This window comes from Hemitrygon akajei, chromosome 10, assembly GCF_048418815.1.
Source record: "Hemitrygon akajei chromosome 10, sHemAka1.3, whole genome shotgun sequence".
Classification (NCBI taxonomy): Eukaryota; Metazoa; Chordata; class Chondrichthyes; order Myliobatiformes; family Dasyatidae; genus Hemitrygon; species Hemitrygon akajei.
The window spans coordinates 15,843,981-15,866,376 of NC_133133.1; the positions used below are offsets into that span (position 1 = coordinate 15,843,981).

The 22,396-nt window shown below is 42.0% G+C and overlaps 1 protein-coding gene across 2 annotated transcripts in view; it reads left to right on the forward strand.

Moving 5' to 3' along the window:
* Window positions 1–22,396, forward strand: part of LOC140734170 (mitogen-activated protein kinase kinase kinase kinase 4) — a 321,905-nt gene that overhangs the window by 166,078 nt on the left and 133,431 nt on the right. The window contains exons 11-15 of one of the 2 annotated variants that reach the window (XM_073057807.1): window positions 3,434–3,506; window positions 6,378–6,582; window positions 9,434–9,607; window positions 15,603–15,668; window positions 21,169–21,327. In XM_073057807.1, the coding sequence (XP_072913908.1) occupies window positions 3,434–3,506; window positions 6,378–6,582; window positions 9,434–9,607; window positions 15,603–15,668; window positions 21,169–21,327 (677 nt within the window). The remainder of the gene's footprint in view (window positions 1–3,433; window positions 3,507–6,377; window positions 6,583–9,433; window positions 9,608–15,602; window positions 15,669–21,168; window positions 21,328–22,396) is intronic. The other variant, XM_073057808.1, reaches the window with a different exon arrangement.

The following is a 22,396-nucleotide window of genomic DNA, read 5'->3' on the forward strand; positions in this document are numbered from 1 at the left end:
GCAATTCTTACCTTGCATTGTCCAGCCCTTTGCGCATGCTGTCAATGAAAACCAAACAGAATCAGTTCAGAGTAAAGGTCTTCCATTCAAGTTTATTGGCATCCAACCATCCACATATATACAACTAAATAAACACTGTTCCTGTGGAACCAAGTTGCAAAACACAGTATGCATAGTCACATGCTACGCATATAGTTGCGCCTCGGAAGGCAGTGGAGGCCAATTCTCTGGATGCTTTCAAGAAGGAGCTAGATAGGTATCTTATGGATAGGGGAATCAAGGGATATGGGGACAAGGCAGGAACCAGGTATTGATAGTAGATGATCAGCCATGATCTCAAAATGGCGGTGCAGGCTCGAAGGGCCGAATGGTCTACTTCTGCACCTATTGTCTGTTGTCTATTGTCTATAATATTAGCACAAGTCCCTGAGTGACATGGCCTGAAGATTGACAGGCTGACATAAAGTGTGACGAGCAAGTTTATGGACCTGAATCTATTTTAGAATCACATTGTACAACTTGTACACCAGATACCTTAATAAAAATTGAGAAACAAGGCACTGCAGATGAAAACATCTGGAGCAGCAGGAGAAACACATTGGGTCAGGGAGCATCAGCGGAGAGGAATCAAAAGCATGAAGACAAGATTCATTTCTGATGAGCATTCTCAATCCAAACATTGACAGTCAATTTCTCTCCATACAAGCTGCCTGACTTGCTCAGTTTCTCCAGCACCTCACTTTTTGTACCTTATTGAACATAACTGTTCTTTGTAATAATCCCATATCAGTCGAATTGATAGGCACTTAACATGTCAAGGCTTTTTTCTTCTTTTTTTAATGTTTGTGCCCAAAAAGTTCAGTTGATTCCAAAAGCATTTCTATCCATGATAATGGGAGTTTAATTAAAGAGAAATCTTGACTGTATCATCACTTTTAGATTGACAGCACAATTACAAGCTCAATGCGTCCAACCGTGTTATTTGAGTCTATCTGCAAACCTAACCCTATTGATTACAAACACACGAGATTTTGCAGATGTTAGAGGTCCAGGGCAACACACACAAAATGCTGGAGGAACTCTGCAGGTGGAACACTTGGCAACACCAACTAAACTCATTGGTGGACCAATCCAACAGCTTTCATCATTTTGCTTCTAACAGCAAATTGCAAAGCTGCAGGTTAGCTAACGTCAAGATAAATAGTCATGCTATTTAAAATGTCTTTGTTGAATGAATGATTGGAGCTTTTACAATTTCTTTGGATTTAGAAGAATCATGTTAACAATCATTTATATTGATCTGCCATCCTGACTGAACATAAAGGAAGGAGCAAGGCATTGCAAATCAGCTCACGGTCAAGACACAACCACGTACTGACATCCCCGGAGAGTGATTACTAGCTTTGCCAAAGAGCTGGATTTGAAGCAGGATTTTAAAACTGATGAATGAAGTGGAGAGATAAAGAGAAAGCATTCCAAAGTTTAGAATATTAGAAGTTGATTTCACTCTGACAGCTGGAGTTGGGTGATTGGGATCTGTGCTGGATGGTGGAGTTTTAGTTTGCATTCATTACACAATGAAGAATGGGAAAACACCTGAAATATTATGGAACTTATTCTTCCCAATTTATCTGCCTTATTTCCCTGTTTCCCCCCCCCCCCCCCCCACCCAGAATAGAAGGATGTTGCAAAGAGGAGAAGGAATCTCTTTAGCCAGAGGGTGGTGAATCTGTGCAAGTTATTGCCCCAGATGGCTATGGAGGCCAAGTCATTGGGTACATTTAAAGCAGGCATTGATATGTTCTTGATTAGTAAGGGCAATAAAGGTTACAGGGAGAAGTCAGGAGAATGGGGTTAAGAGTGAAAATACATCAGCCATTATGGAATGGCAGAGCAGACATGATGGGCCAAATGGCCTAATTCTACTCTTATGTCATATGACATTATGGTCTGTATCTTGTCTTAAATTACCCTTCCATGTGCTGATAATTAATTTGGATTAGTTTAGTATATTGTCACATATTGTACATTGGGGTGAAACATTGAGGTAAATCTGAGGTGTTAATTCTCCTATGCTTGGCCATCTGTTTGTGATGTGGTTGCTTTGTCTCGTTGATATACAGATCTGTGCAGTTCTCATTGCTTTGGATAGCATAAACAATATTGTTCTGTTTAGGCTTGGGTGTAGGATCCTTGGGGTGGACGAGTTTCTGTCTGTGTGTGTTTGTAGGTTTAAAAAACACAGGGTTTGGTGTTGGATGAAAATCCTTCTGAGTTTCTCTGAAACTCCAGCTACATGTGGGATGAATGTTTTCCCGTCTGCTTTGCTCCTTACCTCTGTCTGCTGGGCTGACGTCCCTGCTGGTTTTTGTTGCCGTCTGAATGAAGGACCTGTCAGGGTAGCTGCAAGCTTTCAAAGTTTCTCTCAAATACTTGCACTCCTCGTCTTTAGCTGTAATGTTGTTGGGCACATTCTCGGTGCGATGAACCCCCAACTTATGCTCCAATGGGTGGGAAAGGTACTGAACTGTGTGAGTTGGTTTCCTGTAAACCTCAATATCTAGATGTCCATTTTCTTTGATAAGTACTGCCCAGTCTAAAAGGCCCTGATTTACTATTGCTTGATCTACAATGACCCAGATGATGAAGAACCTTCATAGACATTTTGTCCCCTGTTTAACTGCCCTGAACACACATGACAGATGATTAATAAGGCTCAACGAGAAGCATAGGGAACCGTATTCACATGATGAGCATAATGAAAAACACAGTGACAGCTTAATGATAGAAGTAGTCATTAAACAACTTTAATAAAGTCAAATAAACAATGTTCAGGTGCGTTGAGACCTGCTGCTACCCGGCACCCTTCGCTAGTACAAAGGCTTCTTGACATACCCATCAGGAAATATATCAATAGGATTGAAAGAGTATAGGGAAAATTTACAAGCAGTTTGCCAGTTATAAGGAAAGGTTGAATCGGTTAGGACTTTATTTCCTGGAGCATAGGATAATGAGGGGAGATTTGATAGAGGTATACACCATCGTGAGTGGTATAAATAAGGTAAGTTGAATGAGATTGGAACTAGAGGTCATAGGTTAAGAGTAAAAAGTGAAATATTTAAGGGGAACATTTTCCACTCAGTTGGGTGAACCGAAAACTAGAGGTCACAGGTTGAGGGTGGAAAGTGAAAGGGTGAATGGTGAGACCTGAGGGGGTAAACCTCTTCGCTCTGTGGGTGGTGAGATTGTGGAGCAAGCTGCCAGTGGATACAGGTTTGATTACAACATTTAAGAGAAGTTTGGATAAGTGCGTGGATGGTCTAGGTGCAAGTTGATGGGACTAGGCAGAATAACAGTTAGGTACAGACTAGATGGACTGAAGGGTCTGTTCTGTGTTGGAGTGCTCTGTGACTAATCTTTACTGTGATCTCAGATGAAACGGAATATGAATACAGTGGAAGTGAAGAAGAGGATGACGGAATGAATGAAGATGAAGGAGAGCCAAGGTAGATAGTTTATTCACTTACTGTGTATTGTTCAAAATTGTACCCAATTCCATTCTGACAATTATCATTAAATCTGTTTCCAAGCAATTTCATCTGGTATAAGTGCGCAAATTAAGAAAGCTCCTAAAATTTAAGTGTATTATATTCACATTAATTCCATATGAAATCATTTAATGCTTCAGGATCATTTAAAGGAAATACATTACACAGGAAGTGGTTCAATATGGAAAGAGACACAGCAACATTGTGGTTAGGTTCTGGACTCGTATTCTGAAACCTTGTCCTGATCTGGAGACATAAGTTCAAATCCCACCTTGCCAGTTTAGGAATATAAATCTAAGTAATTAAATAAACCTAAAGATAAAAAGCTAGCGTCAGTAATGGTTACCACAAAAATGATTAGATTGCAGCTTAGGTATTTTTCCCTAACAATTTTGTGGGTTAGGAATCAGCTGCCCTCATCCTTTAGTAGACATATGGTATTACTCCAGACTAGCAGTTTAGTTCGCTGTTAACTACTCTTTAAAATGGCTGTCTAGAGAAGAGCAAATGAGCATCAGCCTTGCCAGTAAGTAAATGAATGAATAATGGGAAAGTCCTTTTCTCTTTTAATTAGAGACACATGGAAGACTGGAAATGTTCCCTTTTTCCACTCCATAGATGCTGCCTGAACTGTTCCTCAAGAGCAATACACACAAAATGCTGGAAGAACTCAGCAGGTCAGGTAGTATCAATGGAAAGGAAAAAGCAAACGACATTTCAGGCCAAGACCCTTCATCGGGACTGGAAAGGAAGGGAGAGGAAGTCAGAATAAGGAGATGGGGGGGAGGTAGGGCAGGAGTATAAGCTCGCACGTGGTAGGATGAGAACAGGTCAGGGGGGGAGGGTTGGTGGGAGACGGGGCATGAACTGGGAAGCTAAGAGGTATTAGACAGAAAAGGTAAGTGGGCTGCAGAAGAAGGAATCTGACAGTAAAGGTCAGTGGAACATGGAAGCAAGGGAAGGAGGAGGGAACCAGAGGTAAGAGGGAAGCCAGAATGAGGAAAGAGAGAAGGGGAAGAGGGGGTTGGGGGAAGCAATTACCAGAAGTTAGAGAAATCAGCGTAAATGCCATTAGGTTGAGGCTACTGAAACACAATATGAGATGTTGCTCCTTTAACCTGAAGTTAACCTCATTGTGGCAGTTGAAATGGGAATGAGGATTAGAATTAAAATGGATAGCCGTCGGGAAATCCTGCCTGTTGTGGCAAGTGACTAAACAGTCCCTCAGTCTACGTTGGGTCTCACTAATGTAAAAGGCACCACAATGGGAGCACCAGGTAGAGAACCCCAACAGACTTGCAAGTGAAGTGTTACCTCCAGCATATCTTTTTGTGGGTTTTCATCTGAACAGGTTGGCTGTGCCAGAGATTGTCGGTTCAATATTGTTGAGTGCAGGTTATTCATAATGAATATAATGACTCTGAATTGTACGGAATAGTTCCATTAGTGGAAAGAAGGATAAGGGGAAATTCAGTTGAAAGTTTTGAAATTAGACTCATCCAAGATGGAAACCTAACCAAACCACACAAGATGCTAGTTTCAGGTTTCTAAGATGCTAGTTTCTCATGGCTTCGTTTAGCCCATGTTCCTCTGAACTTTTCCTAGCCGTAGGAGAGATACAGCACAGAAATACGTCCTTTGGCCATCAGGTCTGTGCTAATGATCAGGTCTTCATTCTTCCCACGCAATCCATTTTATTCTCCCTACTACCCCATCAACTTTCCGGCAAATTCCACCATTCACACAAGGGATAGTTAACCTTCTGACCCACATATCTTTAGGGAGTTTGAAGAAGAATGAATACTTTTAATTCCCTTCCTAATCCAGTTTGTCACCAGAGAGTTGAGGACAAATTGTGAAAGAATGCTCAATGAAAATACCATGCCTCACATACACTCAGCAGCCACTTTATGAGGTATATCTGTAGTCTTCTGCTCCTGTAGCTCATCCACTTCACGGTTGACATGTTGTGTGTTCAGAGATGCTTGTCTGCACATCACAGCTGTAACACAAGTTTATTTGAGTTACTGTTGTCTTTCTCTCGGTTTGAATGAGTTTGGCCATTCTCTTCTGCCCCTCTCATTAACAAGATGTTTTCTTCCACAGAACTGCCACTCATTGTATGTTTCTTTTCGTGCTTCTCACCATTCTATGTAAATTCAAGAGATGTGCAATAAAATCGTGAGAGATCAGCAGTATCTGCGATACTCAAACCACCCTGTCTGGCACCTACCATCACTTCACATTCAAAATCACTTAGGTCACATTTCACCCCCATTCTGCTCTTTTGTCTGAGCAACAACAGAACCTCTTGACCATGCCTGCATGCTTTTATGTGTTGATTTACTACCGTATGATTGGCTGATTAGATATTGCATTAATGAGCAGGTGTACAGGTGTACCTAATAAAGAGGCCACTGAGTATGCATGAAGAGCCACAATTTTCACTGATGAACAAACATTTCTTCTACATTCTGTGTAAGAGTTGTTCTGGTTGAAATACTTCAGTTCTGTTTTGCCTGAAGAGCCAATGCCCCTAGTTTGTTATGTCCATGGTCGAACTCCCATCTGGCACCGAATTACCTCAATAACGCAAACTTACGCCTCCTTGCATAACACAGAGGGTAGATTGTTAAATATAATAAAATACCTGATGATTTAAATGATCCCTCCAGTTGTTAGATCATTTTGCAAAACCCAAAGACAGCATTAGCCGTACTTAACACTGTACCAAACTCACCCTACCCCCTGAGGTCTTCATTATGTCTGCAGTGTTCCCCACTCTGTTCGATCACCATCTGGATAATGTGTTGTCTGCTGTCTGCTCAGTTCCATTGTGAACCAGCCCGGAGAGTTAACGCTGCGACGGGAGTTTCTGAGGTTGCAACAGGAGAGTGCGAGCCGCCCGACGGCGCAGCAGCAGCGACTGTCACAGCAGCAAATGTGCGAGCAGGAGCAGCACAGGAAGAACATGCTGGCCGAGCGTCAGAAGCGGATCGACCAGCAGAAGGAGCAGAGACGGTGGCTGGAAGATGTAAGGATTTAACCTTTGCTTTCAGTTCTCTGTCTCGATGCTTTAGGGAGAGTTCTCCTTTCGTACTGTCGTCCTGATGAAGGGTCTCGGCCCAAAATGTCGACTGTTTATTCCCCTCCATAGATGCTGCCTGACCTGCTGAGTTCCTCCTGCATTTTGTGGATGTTCACATTATTGTTGCTGGTTGTTGGGTGAAGAGGAGGGGTTTGTGATGCTCCACAGTACATCACTACTTCCAGCTTTTGTGTCTTTTCCTTCCCAGTTCAGATCACTCCCTCTTCTCTCCTTTTCCACTTGCCATTCTGGCACCCCTGTCTACCCTTCTCTTCTCCTTACCTGCTCATCACCTCCCTCTGGTTCCTCTCCTCCTTCCCTTTCTCCCATGGTCCACTCTTCTCCCCTATCAGATTCCTTCTTCTTCAGCCCTTCTTCCACCTATCACCTCCGAGCTTCTAACTCCATCTGCCCCCCCACCCCCGTTCCAACCTACTTTCCTACTCACCTGGTCTCACATATCACCTGCCAGCTTGTACTCCTCCCCACCCCTCCCCCCACCTTCTTATGCTGGCTTCTGCCCACTTCCTTTCCAGTCCTGATGAAGGGCCTTCGCCTGAGACATTGACTGTTTATTCCCCTCAATAGAGGCTGTCTGACTTGCTGAGTTTCTCCACTATTTTGTGTGTGTTGCAAATGCATTAGAAGCTGGAGAGGTCTCTGCATTTGTTGTTTGCAGTTGATGGTAACTCTGCCTGAATGTGCATTGGATATTAAACTAAGACTCTTTCTAAACTTTTTGTTATAAGACTCTTAAGACTCTTTGTTATATGGTTATATATTGGATAGGTATATGGACAGGAAAGGAATGGAGGGTTATGGGTTGAGTGCAGGTAGGCGGGACTAGGTGAGAGTAAGCGTTCGGCACGGACTAGAAGGGCCGAGATGCCCTGTTTCCATGCTGTAATTGTTATATTTATATGGTTAAACAAAACTTACCTTTATAACATAGCTCACAGCTTATATCATAGTCATATCTTTCTTAAAGGTATCCAAAATCATGCTGCAACCAATGATGTGTGTTTGATGTGTTGTCAAATTAGCACAAGGTAATATTAAAATTATTGTTCCTTTATGTTTTTATTTCAAGCACCTGCCCTTTTCTCTGCAACTTAACACTTGTTAATCACAATTTTTACAGCTGAAACATCATTAAGACAAAATCTTAACTCATCTTTTCTATCCACAGATGCTGACTGATCTTATGAGTATTTCAAGTAATTTCTGTATTTTTAATTTAACTAATTATGTTTCTTTCTTAAAATTGCTATTTTATAACTTGCCTCTTTTAAGAGAGAACTATGCAGAAACCTGCATCTGCCGGATTGAGCATCATAAAACTCACACAACCATGGTGGCTTTGTTCTCATGAGCTCTATTGTGATTGAGAAGTGATTTTATTCATTGGTGTTTAAGTCAGGTACACGGTGAGAGCTCTTTCACTTTAACTTCTTTCAGTTTTCATGAACAGTAATAATAAATCTGCTTTGCTTCAGTAACTTTATTGCCAAAGGTGCAGCTTTCCTAGTGACTAATGTTTACAGTGACCTACTTTCCTCAGGCAAAATGGCAGATGGAGTTCAATCCAGAAAGTGTGAAGTGATTTGGAAGGTGGAACTTGAAGGGAATGAACAGAGGTAATGGCAGGATTCTTAGCAGTGTGGAGCAACAGAGATCTTGGGGTCCGTGTCCATAGGTCCCAGAAAGTTGTCACACAGGCTGGTAGGATTGTTAAGAAGGCATATGATGTGTTGGTGGCCACCATTAGTTGGGAGACTGCATTCGAAAGTCACGAGGTAATGTTGCAGCTCTGTAAAGCTCTGATTAGAGGGCACTTGGAATATTATATTCTGTTCTGGTCACTTCATTGTAGGAAGGAGGTGGAAGCTTTAATGGGGATGCGGAAGATATTTACCAGGATGCTGCCTGGATTAGAGAGCGTGTCTTTGGAGCAAAGGAGGATGAGAGGTGACTTGATAGTGGTGTACGGGATAAGAGGCATAGATTCAGTGGACAGCAGGAGACTTTTTCCCAGATTAGTAATAGCTAATACAAGAGGCATAATTTTAAGGTGATTGGAGGAAAGTATAAAGGGAGTTGTCAGAATTAGGTTTTTCACTCAGAAATTGATATGTGGATGGAATGTACTGCCAGGGGTGATGGTAGAGGCAAATACATTAAAGACATTTAAGGGACTCTTGGATGGGCACGTGAATGAAATAAAATGGTGGGTTTTCTGGATGGATAGAGTTAAAGTGATATTGGAGTAGGTTAAAAGGTTGGCACAATGTATGTGGCCTGAATGACCTGTACTGTTCTATGTTAAGTTCTCTTTGTTTTTTGTTAATGAGCCTGTCCTGCCATTTTACTAACATGGAGCTACCATTCACAGCATCATAACAAGCTACAACATAGAAACCTCGACCACCCATTTACACTTATCCTGCATTAACCCCCTTGTTTATTCTCTCTTCATTTTCGCCAAACTCCCCACTCATCCACTAACTAGGGGCAATATACAGTGGCTGATCAACCTACCAATCATTCCTGAGCTAATCGAGCCTCTGGGTGAGGACGTAGAATGGACAGTGCCTGATATGAATCTTTCTTGGTCCTCACCTCTCTTAGTAAGTGGGGAGGTTTATAAAAGCTGAAACAATATTGGCCAATGTCGAAGTTACACATGGTCCAGTGCCCGAAGTGTGGGCCACTGGGGTTGCCAACGAAAACGACAAGTGGACTGGTAAAATAAGTGATATTCTTGGAGAAGTGTCATGTTGCTGCTGCCTCCCCACAGCACCACAAGAGGGAAGAGAAGCAGCGGAGGCAGCAGGAGAGTGTGAAGAAGCCAGAACAGAAGGAAAGGCACAGGAAGGAACTGAGGATTAAAGAAGGAAAGGAAGAAATGAGGTGGGCGGAGGAGGAGAGTTGGAAAATAGTGGAAGGGAAAAGGAAAGCTGATGTAAAGCAGGTATGCATCTTCCCATTCAGATTTATTTCACATTCATTTAGTTATCACATGTCCATCAAAACATAGAGTGGAATGTGTAGTTTGTGCTAACAGCCTAGGGATGTGCTGCGGGCAGTCCTCAGGCGTCATAACTACAAGGAAGTCTGCAGATGCTGGAAATCCAAAGCCGCACACACAAAATGCTGGAAGAAGTCAACAGGTCAGGCAGCATCAATGGAAATGTATAAATCGTCAAAAGTTTCGGGCTGAGACCCTTCATCAGAACTGAGAAGGAAGGGGGAAGCCACTGGAATAAAAAGGTGGACGGAAGGGAAGGAGGATAACTGGAAGGTGAAAGGTGAAGCCAGGTGGGTGGGAAAGGTCAAGGGCTGGAGAGGGAGGAATCTGATAGGAGAGGAGACTGGACCATAGGCAAAAGCGAAGAAGGAGGGGACTCAGGGGAAGTGATAAGCAGGTGAGCAGAGGTAAAAGGTCTGCGTGGGGATAGAGGAAGGTGGGAAGGGGTGTGGAAATTTATTTACCGGAAGGAGAAATTGATATTCATGCCATCAGATTAAAGGCTACTCAGGTGAAATACAAGGTGTTGCTCCTTCACCCTGAGGGTGGCTCATCTTGGCACAAGAGGTGGCCATGGACCAACGTGGCAGAACGGAATGGGAATTGGAATTAAAATGTATGTGTTGCTACACATTTGTGTGCAAACATAGCAAGCCCACCTGTATGATTTGATGATTCGATGTATGTGTGACAAATAAAGCCAATCTTCTAAATCTTATCCTATAAATCTGGGTAACACATTTTAGGTACAGCAGGATCCCACGTTGTCAGCAGCAGGGGTGAGTTTGGTAGCAATATCCAATGACGTCATCTCCCCATCTACTGCTCTCCCTTCTCATCGGCAAGCTGCTGATGGAGTAGGCAAGCACTTCCCTCCCTCCTTCTATTCCACACATCTGATCTGAAGGTACAACCGTCAGGCTCCTGAACCAGCATGGATAACTTTATTCACCACAACTCTGAACGGATTCCATGACCTACAGAGTCACTATCAAGGGCTTGATACAACTCATGTTCTCAGAATTATGTATTGTATATGTTTTTATCTATTTATTTGTTTATTTGTTGTGCAATCTGTCTTCTTTTGCACATTTGTTGTTTGTCACCCTTTGTTTATCAATCATCAAGGGCCCCCACCATCCAGGCCATTCTCTCTTCTCGCTGCTACCATTGGGCTGGAGGTACAGGAGCCTTAGGTCCCACACCACCAGGATCAGAAACACTTATTACCCTTCAACCATCAAGCTTGTGAACTGGTGTGAATAACTTCACTGACCTCAACTCTGAGCTGATTCTAGCACCTGTAGACTCACTTTCGAGGACTCCACCACTCACTTTCTCAGTGTTATCTAATTTGCACAATTTCTCTTTTGTATAATTGGTTGTTTGTCAGCCTTCGGTTATGTATAGTTCTTCCTGAATTGTTTTGTACTTCTTTATTTTACTGTAAATGCCAGCAAGGAAATGAATCTCAAAGTAGTATAATACTATATAAAAGTCTTAGGCATCCTATGTACAGTATGTGCACGTATGCATAGCTTGGGTGCTTAAGACCTCTGCACGGTACTGCAGGAAGTTTACGTATTACACAGTATTACAGTAAGTTTATGTATTGCACAGTACTGCAGGAAGTTTACGTATTACACAGTATTACAGTAAGTTTATGTATTGCACAGTACTGCAGGAAGTTTACGTATTACACAGTATTACAGTAAGTTTATGTATTACACAGTACTGCAGTAAATTTATGTATTACACAGTACTGCAGGAGGTTTACGTATTACACAGTACTACAGGAAGTTTATGTATTACACAGTACTGCAAGAAGTTTACATATTACACAGTACTGCAGGAAGTTTATGTATTACACAGTATTACAGTAAGTTTATGTATTACACAGTACTGCAGGAAGTTTATGTATTACACAGTATTACAGTAAGTTTATGTATCACACAGTACTGCAGGAAGTTTACGTATTACACAGTATTGCAGGAAGTTTACGTTTTGCACAGTATTACAGTAAGTTTAAGTATTACACAATACTGCAGTAAGTTTACGTATTACACAGTAGTACAGTGAGTTTATGTATTACACAGTACTGCAGTAACTTTATGTATTACACAGTACTGCAGGAAGTTTATGTATTACACAGTACTGCAGTAAGTTTACATATTACACAGTATTACAGTAAGTTTATGTATTACACAGTACTGCAGGAAGTTTACGTATTACACAGTAGTACAGTGAGTTTATATATTACACAGTACTGCAGTAACTTTATGTATTACACAGTACTGCAGGAAGTTTATGTATTACACAGTACTGCAGAAAGTTTATGTTTTGCACAGTACTGCAGGAAGTTCACGTATTACACAGTACTGCAGGAAGTTTACGTATTACACAGTAGTACAGTGAGTTTATATATTACACAGTACTGCAGTAACTTTACGTATTACACAGTACTGCAGGAAGTTTACGTATTACACAGTATTACAGGAAGTTTACGTATTACACAGTACTGCAGGAAGTTTACGTATTACACAGTATTACAGGAAGTTTACGTATTACACAGTATTACAGTAAGTTTACGTATTACACAGTACTGCAGGAAGTTTACGTATTACACAGTATTACAGGAAGTTTACGTATTACACAGTACTACAGGAAGTTTACGTATTACACAGTACTGCAGGAAGTTTATGTATTACACAGTACTGCAGGAAGTTTATGTTTTGCACAGTACTGCAGTAAGTTTACATATTACACAGTACTGCAGGAAGTTTACGTTTTGCACAGTACTGCAGTAACTTTATGTATTACACAGTACTGCAGGAAGTTTATGTATTACACAGTACTGCAGGAAGTTTATGTTTTGCACAGTACTGCAGGAAGTTTATGTATTACACTGTACTGCTGCTGCAAATATAAACAAAATTCATGACAAATGTGAGTGATGATAAACCTGATTCTGATTTGGGCCTCTATTGTGGACTGAGAGTAGGAAGGGGGCAGAGAGAGGGGCATCATGGTTGGGAAAAGGGGAAGGGAGAGGAGAGGGAGCAGGAAGCACCACAGAGATATTCTGTAATGATCAATAAACCAATTGTTTGGGATCAAGTGACCTTGCTTGGTGTCTCAAGGCTGGGTGTATCTGCACCCAGGCCAACACCCCCCCACCTCTGCCACTCCTTCTTTGCCACCTGTCCCACACCCTTCCCACAGTGCCCACCCTTGCCATTCCCAACATCCTTTGCTCCTGCCAGATTTACAAACCCGCTCTCCCTTCCACGTTGACGAATACAGTACTGAGCAAAAGTCTCAGGCCCCCTATCTATATGTATGTGCCAAAGACTTTTGCACTGTACTGTATATGGCAACATATATGTACTTTGATAATAAATTAACTTTGAACGTTGAACTTTGAATCTCTGGTATTAACAGTGCACATTATTTGGAGGCAACATACGGGCAGGATACACAGGTGGTGGATCATTGGTGTCAGGTGGATACGCTGCCAGGATAACACAAGGGAAGAACGTTGCAGTTGCCAGCTGGGTGAATGGGCTGCTGAATGCAGATGGAAGCCACGGTGAACTCCTTGACTCCTTGCTGGGCCTTGCTAGAAATCCACATTGCAAAAGGGCCGCAAGGACCCTAGTATCAACAGAATCACAATCAGATTTATTACTATTGACTTATATGACATAAAACTTGTTGTTTTGTAGCAGCAGTGCATTGCAAATATATAAAATTACTATAAGTTTCAAAAAACAAATAGTGCCAAAAGAGGAATAATAATATACCATTCATGGGCTCTTGGAGCATTCAAAACTTTGAGGACAGAGAGGAAGAAGCTGTTCCTAAATAATTTTTGTTGTTCTTCTCGCCATTGCCATTTCTTTAGCATTTGTCTGTTTTTTACGAGGCCGAGTTTCTAGATTGTTGCTCAACCCAGCACGGATGGAAAGTGTACAAGGAGGAGGCCCAATTCAAACCTGGAACCATTCACCTCAAAGTCTGGTGTGGATGCCACTGGCCAGCCTAAGTCATTTTCAAGATTTCCAAATTTGATACCCAAATCAAAAGGCCATTCTTCACACTCCGGTATCTCCTCCCCTATAACCATAAGATATTGGAGCAAAATTAGGATATAGAAGCATAGAAATCCTGCAGCACAATACAAGCCCTTCGGCCCACAAAGCTGTGCTGAATGTGTCCTTACCTTAGAAATTACCTAGGGTTACCCATAGCCCTCTATTTTTCTAAGCTCCATGTACCTATCCAGGACTCTCTTAAAAGACCCTAATATATCCACCTCCACCACCACTGCCGGCAGCTTATTCCACACACTCACCACTCTCTGCGTAAAAAAACGTACCCCTGACATCTCCTCTGTACCTACTTCCAAGCACCTTAAAACTGTGTCCTCTCGTGCTAGCCACTTCAGCCCTGAGGAAAAGCGTCTGACTATCCACACGATCAATGCCTCTCATCATCTTATACACCTCTATCAGGTCACCTCTCATCCTCCGTCACTCCAAGGAAAAAAGTCTGAGTTCATTCAACCTATTCTCATAAAGCATGCTCCCCAATCCAAGCGACATCCTTGTAAATCTTCTCTGCACCCTTTCTATGATTTCCACATCTTTCCTGTAGTGAGGCGACCAAAACTGAGCACAGTACTCCAAGTGGGGTTTGACCAGGGTCCTATATAGCTGCAACATTACCTCTCGGCTCCTAAACTCAGTCCCACGATTGATGAAGGCCAATGCACCGTATGCTTTCTTAACCGCAGAGTCAACCTGCGCAGCAAATTTGAGTGTCACCTGTTTGGCAACTTTGAGTGATACTTGGCTCATCAAGTCCGCAACACAATTCCATCATGGCTGATTTATTATCCCTCTCAAACCCATTCTCCTGCCTTGTCCCCATAGCCTTTGATGTCCTTACTAATCAAGAACTATCAACCTCCACTTTAAAGGTACCCAATGACTTGGCCTCCACAGTTGCCTGTTGCAATTAATTCCACAGATTCACCAACCCCTGGCTAAGGAAATTCCTCCTCATCTCTGTTCTAAAGAGACATCCTTCTAATCTGAGATCTCTTGCACTAGACTTGCCCACTATGGAAAGCATCCTCTCTGTGTCCACTCTATCTAGGGACTTCAATATTCCATAGGTTTCAATGAGACCCTCCTGATGTCATTGGTCAGTTGCATAGAATAAGGCACCGATTTGCAGACTTAATGTGGAATATGTATTTTGTGGTAGATAATATTTTTTCCTTATAAGATTTAATAAGGATTAGTGAGTTGTGGGCATGCTATGTTAGCGGCAGAAGCCTGGTGACACCTGCGGGCTGCAACCAGCACAATCCGCAACTGGCGTTTTCCCCCGTCCTGATAAAGTGTCTCAGCCTGAAACATTGACTATTTATTCCTTTCCATGGATGCTGCCTGATCTGCAGTATTCTGCCAGCATTTTGTGTGTGTTGCTGGCAGTTAGTACAGCACTATCACAGCGCCAGCAACCAGGGCTCAATTCCCACCACTGCCTGTATGAAGTTTGTACAATTTCCCCTTGACCACATGGGTGCTCCAGTTTCCTCCCACAGTCCGAAGGCGTATGGGTTAGTAGGTTAATTGGTCACAGGGGTGTAATCGGGTATCACGGGCTCAGAGAGATATTATGCTGTGTCTCTAAATAAAAAAAAAACAAATGGAGGGCTTTGTGGGAGGGAAGGGTTACATTGATCTCGAAGTAGTTTAAAGGGACAGCGCGGCATTGTGAGCCAAAGGGCCCATACTGTGCTGCACTGTTCTAAGCTCTGTAGATATTCTACATTTTCCCTAGTGTAATTAATCTTGCTTTCACAAAGCATTTGTTAATTCATCCATTGTCTCTGAGTTGATGTGGTGTACATTTTGCCTATTCACAGGCAGATGGTCTTCCAGAATCTTGGATGAATGAAAACTCCAAAATAATGGACCATCCTCACCAGCAGGTACAGGAATACGGATTATTAATTTTAGCAATGCCCCCCTACTGTTTATTCTTTTGCTATTGCAGGGCATTACATGAACGGAAGAAAACCCTTCTTACTGCAGATGGCACACTGTTGCAGTAGGTAGAGCTGCTGTCTCATCTGCTCCGGTTCAATTCTGACCTCAGGTGCTCCTTCCAGCTGTCTCTGAAACCACGTTGTTTCTTCCGGGTACTCCGATTTCCTCCCACATCCCAAAAAAACTGTAGTTTGGGGTATATTCATTCTTCTTCTTCTTAAGACTAGCACTCCTATTGGAACATAGGCTGCCGTCCTCTGCCCTGGGGCAGTCTTTCACTCCTTCAAGGTCTGGCCTATCAAAAATCCTTTCTCTCCCAGGAATGAGGTCTAGAGCTTCTGATGATGTTTCAGTAGCACTGGGTGCTGACCCCATACCCAAAACTGCCCCTTTTGCAGCCAGGCTTGGGAATGTCCATGATAAAGTTGCTACATTAATTGGCCACTGTAAATTGCCCCCAGCATGCAGCTGAGAAGTAGGACGTGGGCCGAATTGGTGGGATTAAGGTGAGAATGAAGTTAAAGTAGAACTAACATGAGGTTAGGAGCTGGCGACTGGGCTGAAAGCAGGGTAGGCAACAGTCAAGATTTACTAGAGGCCACCTGTTTTAATTCCACTCCACAATCCCATTCCAACATGTCCAACATGGCCACCTGTACTCCCACAGTGAGGCCACTCTCAGGTTGGAGGAGCAACACCTTATACTCCGTCTGGGTAGCCTCCAATCTGATGGCATGAACATCAAATTCTCAAAGTTACAGTACTTTCCACCCCCTTGCCCTTCTCTCTCTTTTCCATTCCCCATTCTAGCTCCCCTCTTACCCTTTCTTTTCTCCTCACCAGCTCATCAACTCTCTCTAGTACCCCTCCTTTTTCCCTTTCTCCCATGGTCCACTCTCCTCTCCTATCAGATTCCTTCTTCTTCAGCCCTTTACCTTTTCACCGCACAGCTTCTCACATCATCCCCATTCCCCCACCCACCTGCCTTCCCCCTCACCTGGTCTCAACTCTCATCTGCCAGCTTATACTCCTCCTGCAGTCCCAAACGTCTTTTACTGGCTTCTTACCCCTTCCTTTCTAATCCTGATGAAGGGTTTCACCCTGAAATGCCAACTGTTTATTGCTCTGCAAGACCTTGCCTAATCTGCTGAGTTCCTCAAGAATTTCGTGTTGCTGGACCGAAGGACCTGTTTCTGTGCCAAGTCTTTCTGTGACTCTAATTCCGATTTGCAAGCAAAAGCCTGATGCAACAATATAGCATCAGAGAATGATGTATATTCCCTGTTTTCTAAAGCTCTTATGGCCAATAAAGAAAGTCAGGAATTAGATAAAATAAAGGAAGAACGCGGGTGTGAACAGAAGATCATGGTTATGGTAGTGAGAGACATGAAGAATCAGCACTTTCAAGAAAGAAAGATAGTCAATCCATCAAAGTGAAGATCAGAGTAAAATTTACTGTCAAAGTGCACATACACCCAATGGCCTCCCATACCTACATAATAAATTAGGCACTGAGTGTCTGCTGCTGCTGTAGCCCATCCACTTCAAGGTTCAACGTATTGTGTGTTCAGGGATACTCTTCTGCATACTGTTGTAACCTGTGATTATTTGAGTTACCGTTACCTTCCTGAGAGTTTGAACCTGTCTGGCCATTGCCCTCTGAACTCTCATTAGCAAAGATTTTACACCCACAGAACTGCCACTCGACTGTTTTCAACACCATTCTCTGCAAGCTCTAGAGACTATTGTGCATGAAGATCCTAGGAGATCAGCAGTTTCTGAGATACTCAAAGCCCTCCCTCTTCCCTCTGGTACCAACAATCATTCCAGAGTCAAAGTCACTTAGATCAAATTTCTTACCTATACTGACATTTGGTCTGAACAACAAATGAACCTCTTGACCATGTCTGCATGCTTTTATGCATTGAGTTGCTGCCACATTTTGGCTGCTTAGATATTTGCATTAACAAGCAGATGTATCGGTGTACCTAGTAAAGTGGCCAGTGAGTGTATGTTTCCAAAAACTACTTTGAGCTTCATTTCCTCATAGGCATTTACATGAAAATAAAGAAATACAAATTGCACGTAAAAGAACTATGCATAAACAAAGACTAACAAACAATCAATGTGCAAAACTACATTCAAAGTTCAAAATAAATGTATTATTGAAGTACATATATGTCATCATATATTCCCTTAAGATTCATTTTACTTGCAGGCATTCACAGTAGAACAAAGAAATACAATAGAGTCAATGAAGAACTGCGTACAATGACTGACAAATAACGTATGTGCAAAAGATGATAAACTGAGCAAATAAAAGAAATAGACAGATAGATCCTCTACATACCCACATAGATGGATAGACACTGTAGATAGATAGATGGATAATACCAAAAACATGAGTTGTAGAATCCTTTAAAGTAAGTTCATAGAAAATGACTGACAAGCAACCTTTGCAGGACCACATGTATCCCTATATGTCAGTGTCCATACCTTTTGACAAGGTTCTGGGATGGAAACTATATTCTCCAAAGTTTATCTGACATTATGCAATCAAAGTAGTTGAAAAGTGATCCCTTTGAATAGAAGTGTAGTTGACCCCATGTCAATCCAGTTGCCTGCGGAGATTTTCTCGACAATAGTAAAAAGTTCAGAGAGGTTGTTACAGGTAAAAACATATGCTGGAGACATTTAGCAGTGTCAGCAGCTGAACAGAATTCATGGAAATCATAAAAATTCTGGTAACATAGAGATTGATCTATCCAAGTGGAACTTTAAACACTATTGTAACTGAGGTTCAAAGTAAATTTATTATCAAAGACATATATGTCACCATATACAACTCTGAGATTCATTTTTTTGTGGGCAGCCACAGTAAATACAAGAAACACGACAGAATCAACTTAAGACTGCATCCAACAGGGTGGACGACAACCAAAGTGCAAAAATAAAAGCAACAAACTCTGCAGGTACAAAAAGAAAGAGAAAAAAAAAGAAACCATAATTATAGCATCAAACAATTAGGGGTACACAATAATGTCTATGTAAATCTTCATAAAGCCACAATACAAACCCTACTAGAATAGTCCAGAAGTTCCTAGCAATTGACAAATGAGTGCATTTGGCTATGCCTGTAACTCGGGTTTTACCAGCTTGAGCTGAGAAAAAAATAAATAAAAATAATAATTAATAAGCAATAAATATCAAGAACATGGGATGAAGAGTCATTGAAAGTGAGATCAGTTCAGTGGGATTAGTTAAGTGATGAGGTGAATGAAGTTGAGTGAAGTTATCCCCTCTGGTTCAAGAGCCTGATGGCTGAGGGGTAATAACTGTTCCTGAACCTGGTGCTGTGGATCCTAAAGCTCCTGTACCTTCCTCCTGATGGCAGAAGAAAGAAGCAAGAAGAGAGCATGACCTGGATGGTGGAAGTTTCTTGATGATGGATGCTGCTTTCCTACAACAGTACTCTGGGTAGATGTGCTCAATTGTAGGGAGGGCTTGACCTGTGATGGACCAGACTATATGTAGGATTTTCCATTGAAGGGCATTGGTGTTCCCATACCAGGCTATGATGCAGCCAGTCAACATACTCTCTACCACACATCAACAGAGGTTTGTCAAAGTTTTAGATGACATGCTGAATCTTTTCAAACTTCTAAGAAAGTAAAGGTGCTTTCTTCATAATTTCACTTACAGTGGCTATAAAAAAATAGTCACTCACCTTGGTAGTTTTCATGTTTTATTCTTATAACATTAAATCACAATGGGTTTAATTTAGCTTTTATGATACTGATCAACAGAAAAAGACTTTTCTCGTGTCAAAGTGAAAACAGATCTATACAAAATAATTTAAATTAATTACAAATTTAAAACACAAAATAATTGATTGCATAAGTATTCACCCCCTTCAAGTCAGTATTTAGTAGATGCACCTTTGGCAGCAATTACAGCCTTGAGTCTGTGCGGATTAGTCTCTATCAGCTTTGCACATCTGGACACTGCAATTTTTCTCCATTCTTCTTTACAAAATTGCTCAAGCTCTGTCAGGTTGCACAGGGATCGTGAGTGAACAGCACTTTTCAAGTCTAGCCACAAATTCTGAATTGAATTAAGGTCTGAACTCTGACTTGGCCACACCAAGACATTAACTTTGTTGTTTTTAAGCCTTTCCTGTGTAGCTATGGCTTTATGCTGGGTGTCATTGTCTTGCTAGACAACAAATCTTCTCCCAACTCCCATTTCTCTTGCAGACTACATTAGGTTTTCCTCCAGGATTTCCCTCTATTTTGCTGCATTCAATTTATCCTCTACATTCACAAACCTTCCAGGACGTGCTACACTGAAGCATCCACACAGCACGATGCAGCCACCACCATGCTTCACAGTAGGGATAGTGTGTTTCTGATGATATGTGTGCAGTGTTTGGTTTATACCAAACATAGCATTTAGTTTGATAGGCAAAATGCTCAGTTTTGATTTAATCAGACCATAGAACTGTCTTCCAGCTGACTTCAGAGTCTCCCACATGCCTTCTGGCAAACTCCAGCTGAGGTTTCATGTGAGGTTTTTTCAACAGCGGCTTTCCCTTTGCCATTCTCCCATAATGGTGAAGCACCCGGGCAGCAAGTGTTGTCTTCGCAGTCTTTCCCATCTCAGCCGCTGAAGCTTGTAACTCCTGCAGATTTCTTGGTGGCCTCCCTCACTAGTCCACTTCTTGCAAGGTCACTTAATTTATGAACTTATGAGGATGGCCTCCCAATCTGTGCCATATTCTTTCCATTTCTTGTTGAGTGACTTAACTGTACTCCAAAGGATATTCAGTGACTTGGAAATTTTCTTGTATCCGTCTCCTGACTTGTACTTTTCAATATCCTTTTCATGGAGGTGCTTAGAGTGTTCTTTCGTCTTCTGGTGTAGGTTTTGCCAGGATACTGACTCACCAGCAGTTGGACCTTCCAGGCGTATTTTTACTGCAATCAGTTGAAACACCTTGACTGCAGACAGATCTCCAAAAACAGACCTCCATTTAACTAATTATGTGATGTCTAAAACCAATTGGCTGAACCATTGATGATTTGATTTGGTGCGTCTTATTAAAGGGGGGGTGAATACTTATTCAATCAATTATTTTGAACTTTATATTTGTAGTTAATGTAGATCACTTTGTAGAGAAACATTTTCACTTTGACATGCAAGAGCCTTTCTGTTGATCAGTGTAAAAAAAGCTAGATTAAATCCATTGTGATTTAATGCCGTAAAACAATGAAACCTGAAAACTTCTGGGGGGGTGGTGATTACTTTTTATAAGTGCTGGACCCTGGACAGCTTCTCTGAAATGATAACACTAGGGAATTTAAAGTTGCTGACCCTCTCCACCTCTGATGCCCCAGTGAGGTCATCCTATTCTTGCTAAACCTTTCTCTGCTTTCTCTTTAGGGAGCAGAAAGACGGAAGAAAATAGACGATGGTTTAGCTCAATTACACAATAAACTGGACAAGACGGGTCCTGGCCCCCGTGTACCTGCACACTGTGACTCCACAAACGGTGGCAGAGCAAACCACAGCTCTGCTCTGCAAAGTCCCACAGATTTACAGGTAAGTATGTTCCCACGATGCCTGTAATAGAGAAAAACCTGCTCTGTTATTCAATCATCCTTGTATCGAATTATAGATTGCTGGAATTGTTGGATGCAGAAACAGGCCATTCAGCCCATAGTCCCTTTGTTATTCAGCGAGGACCAATCCCATGCAGTCCCCAATTTGATTTACAAATTATTCCCTCTCATCCCTCCGCAAAGGTCCCGATTGGCGCTGACCTACTACCTACACTACTGTGCAAAAGTCTTGGGCACCCTAGCTCTATATATTTTCCTAATACCTTTGCACAATACTGTACAGTAGTTAGTTTATGTATTACACTATACTGCTGCCACACAAAAAAACAAATTCATGACAGATGTGAGTGATGATAAACCTGATTCTGATATGAGTTTCTATTGTGGACTGAGAGTGGGAAAGGGGCAACAAGAGGGGAATCATAGTTGGGAAAAGAAGAAGGAAGAGTAAGAAGGTGCGGAAAGCACCAGAGAGACATTCCATAATGATCAATAAACCAATTGTTTGGAATCAAATGACCTTGCCTAGTGTCTCAGGGCTGGGTGTGTCTTCACCCATGCCACCTCCCACCTTCTCTCTCACCTGTCCCACACCCCTCCCGTGGTATTCCACCTCACCATTCCCAACATCCTTTGCCCCTGTCAGATTTACAAACTTGCTCTCCTCTCCATGTTGACAAGTACTGTACTGTGCAGAAGTCTTAGCCACCCTAGCTACATATACTGGACGTGGTGAAGACTTTTGCACAGTACAGTACTTTCTCTCTTCTCCCTCCTCCCCTCTGGCAGAAGATAAAAAAGCCAGAAAGCAAGTATCATCAGGTTCCAGGACAGCTTCTGCTGCACTGTTATAACACTATTGAAGAGACCTTTTGTATAATAAGATGGACTCTTCAACTCATAATCTAACTCATCATGATCTTACGCCTTACTGACTGCATTGTCTTACTGTTTTACCTGGTTCCACCTTGATATACCAGTGCGATGAACTGATCTGTCTGGACAGCATGCAAAACAACAGTCTTCATTGTACCTCAGTGCATGTGACA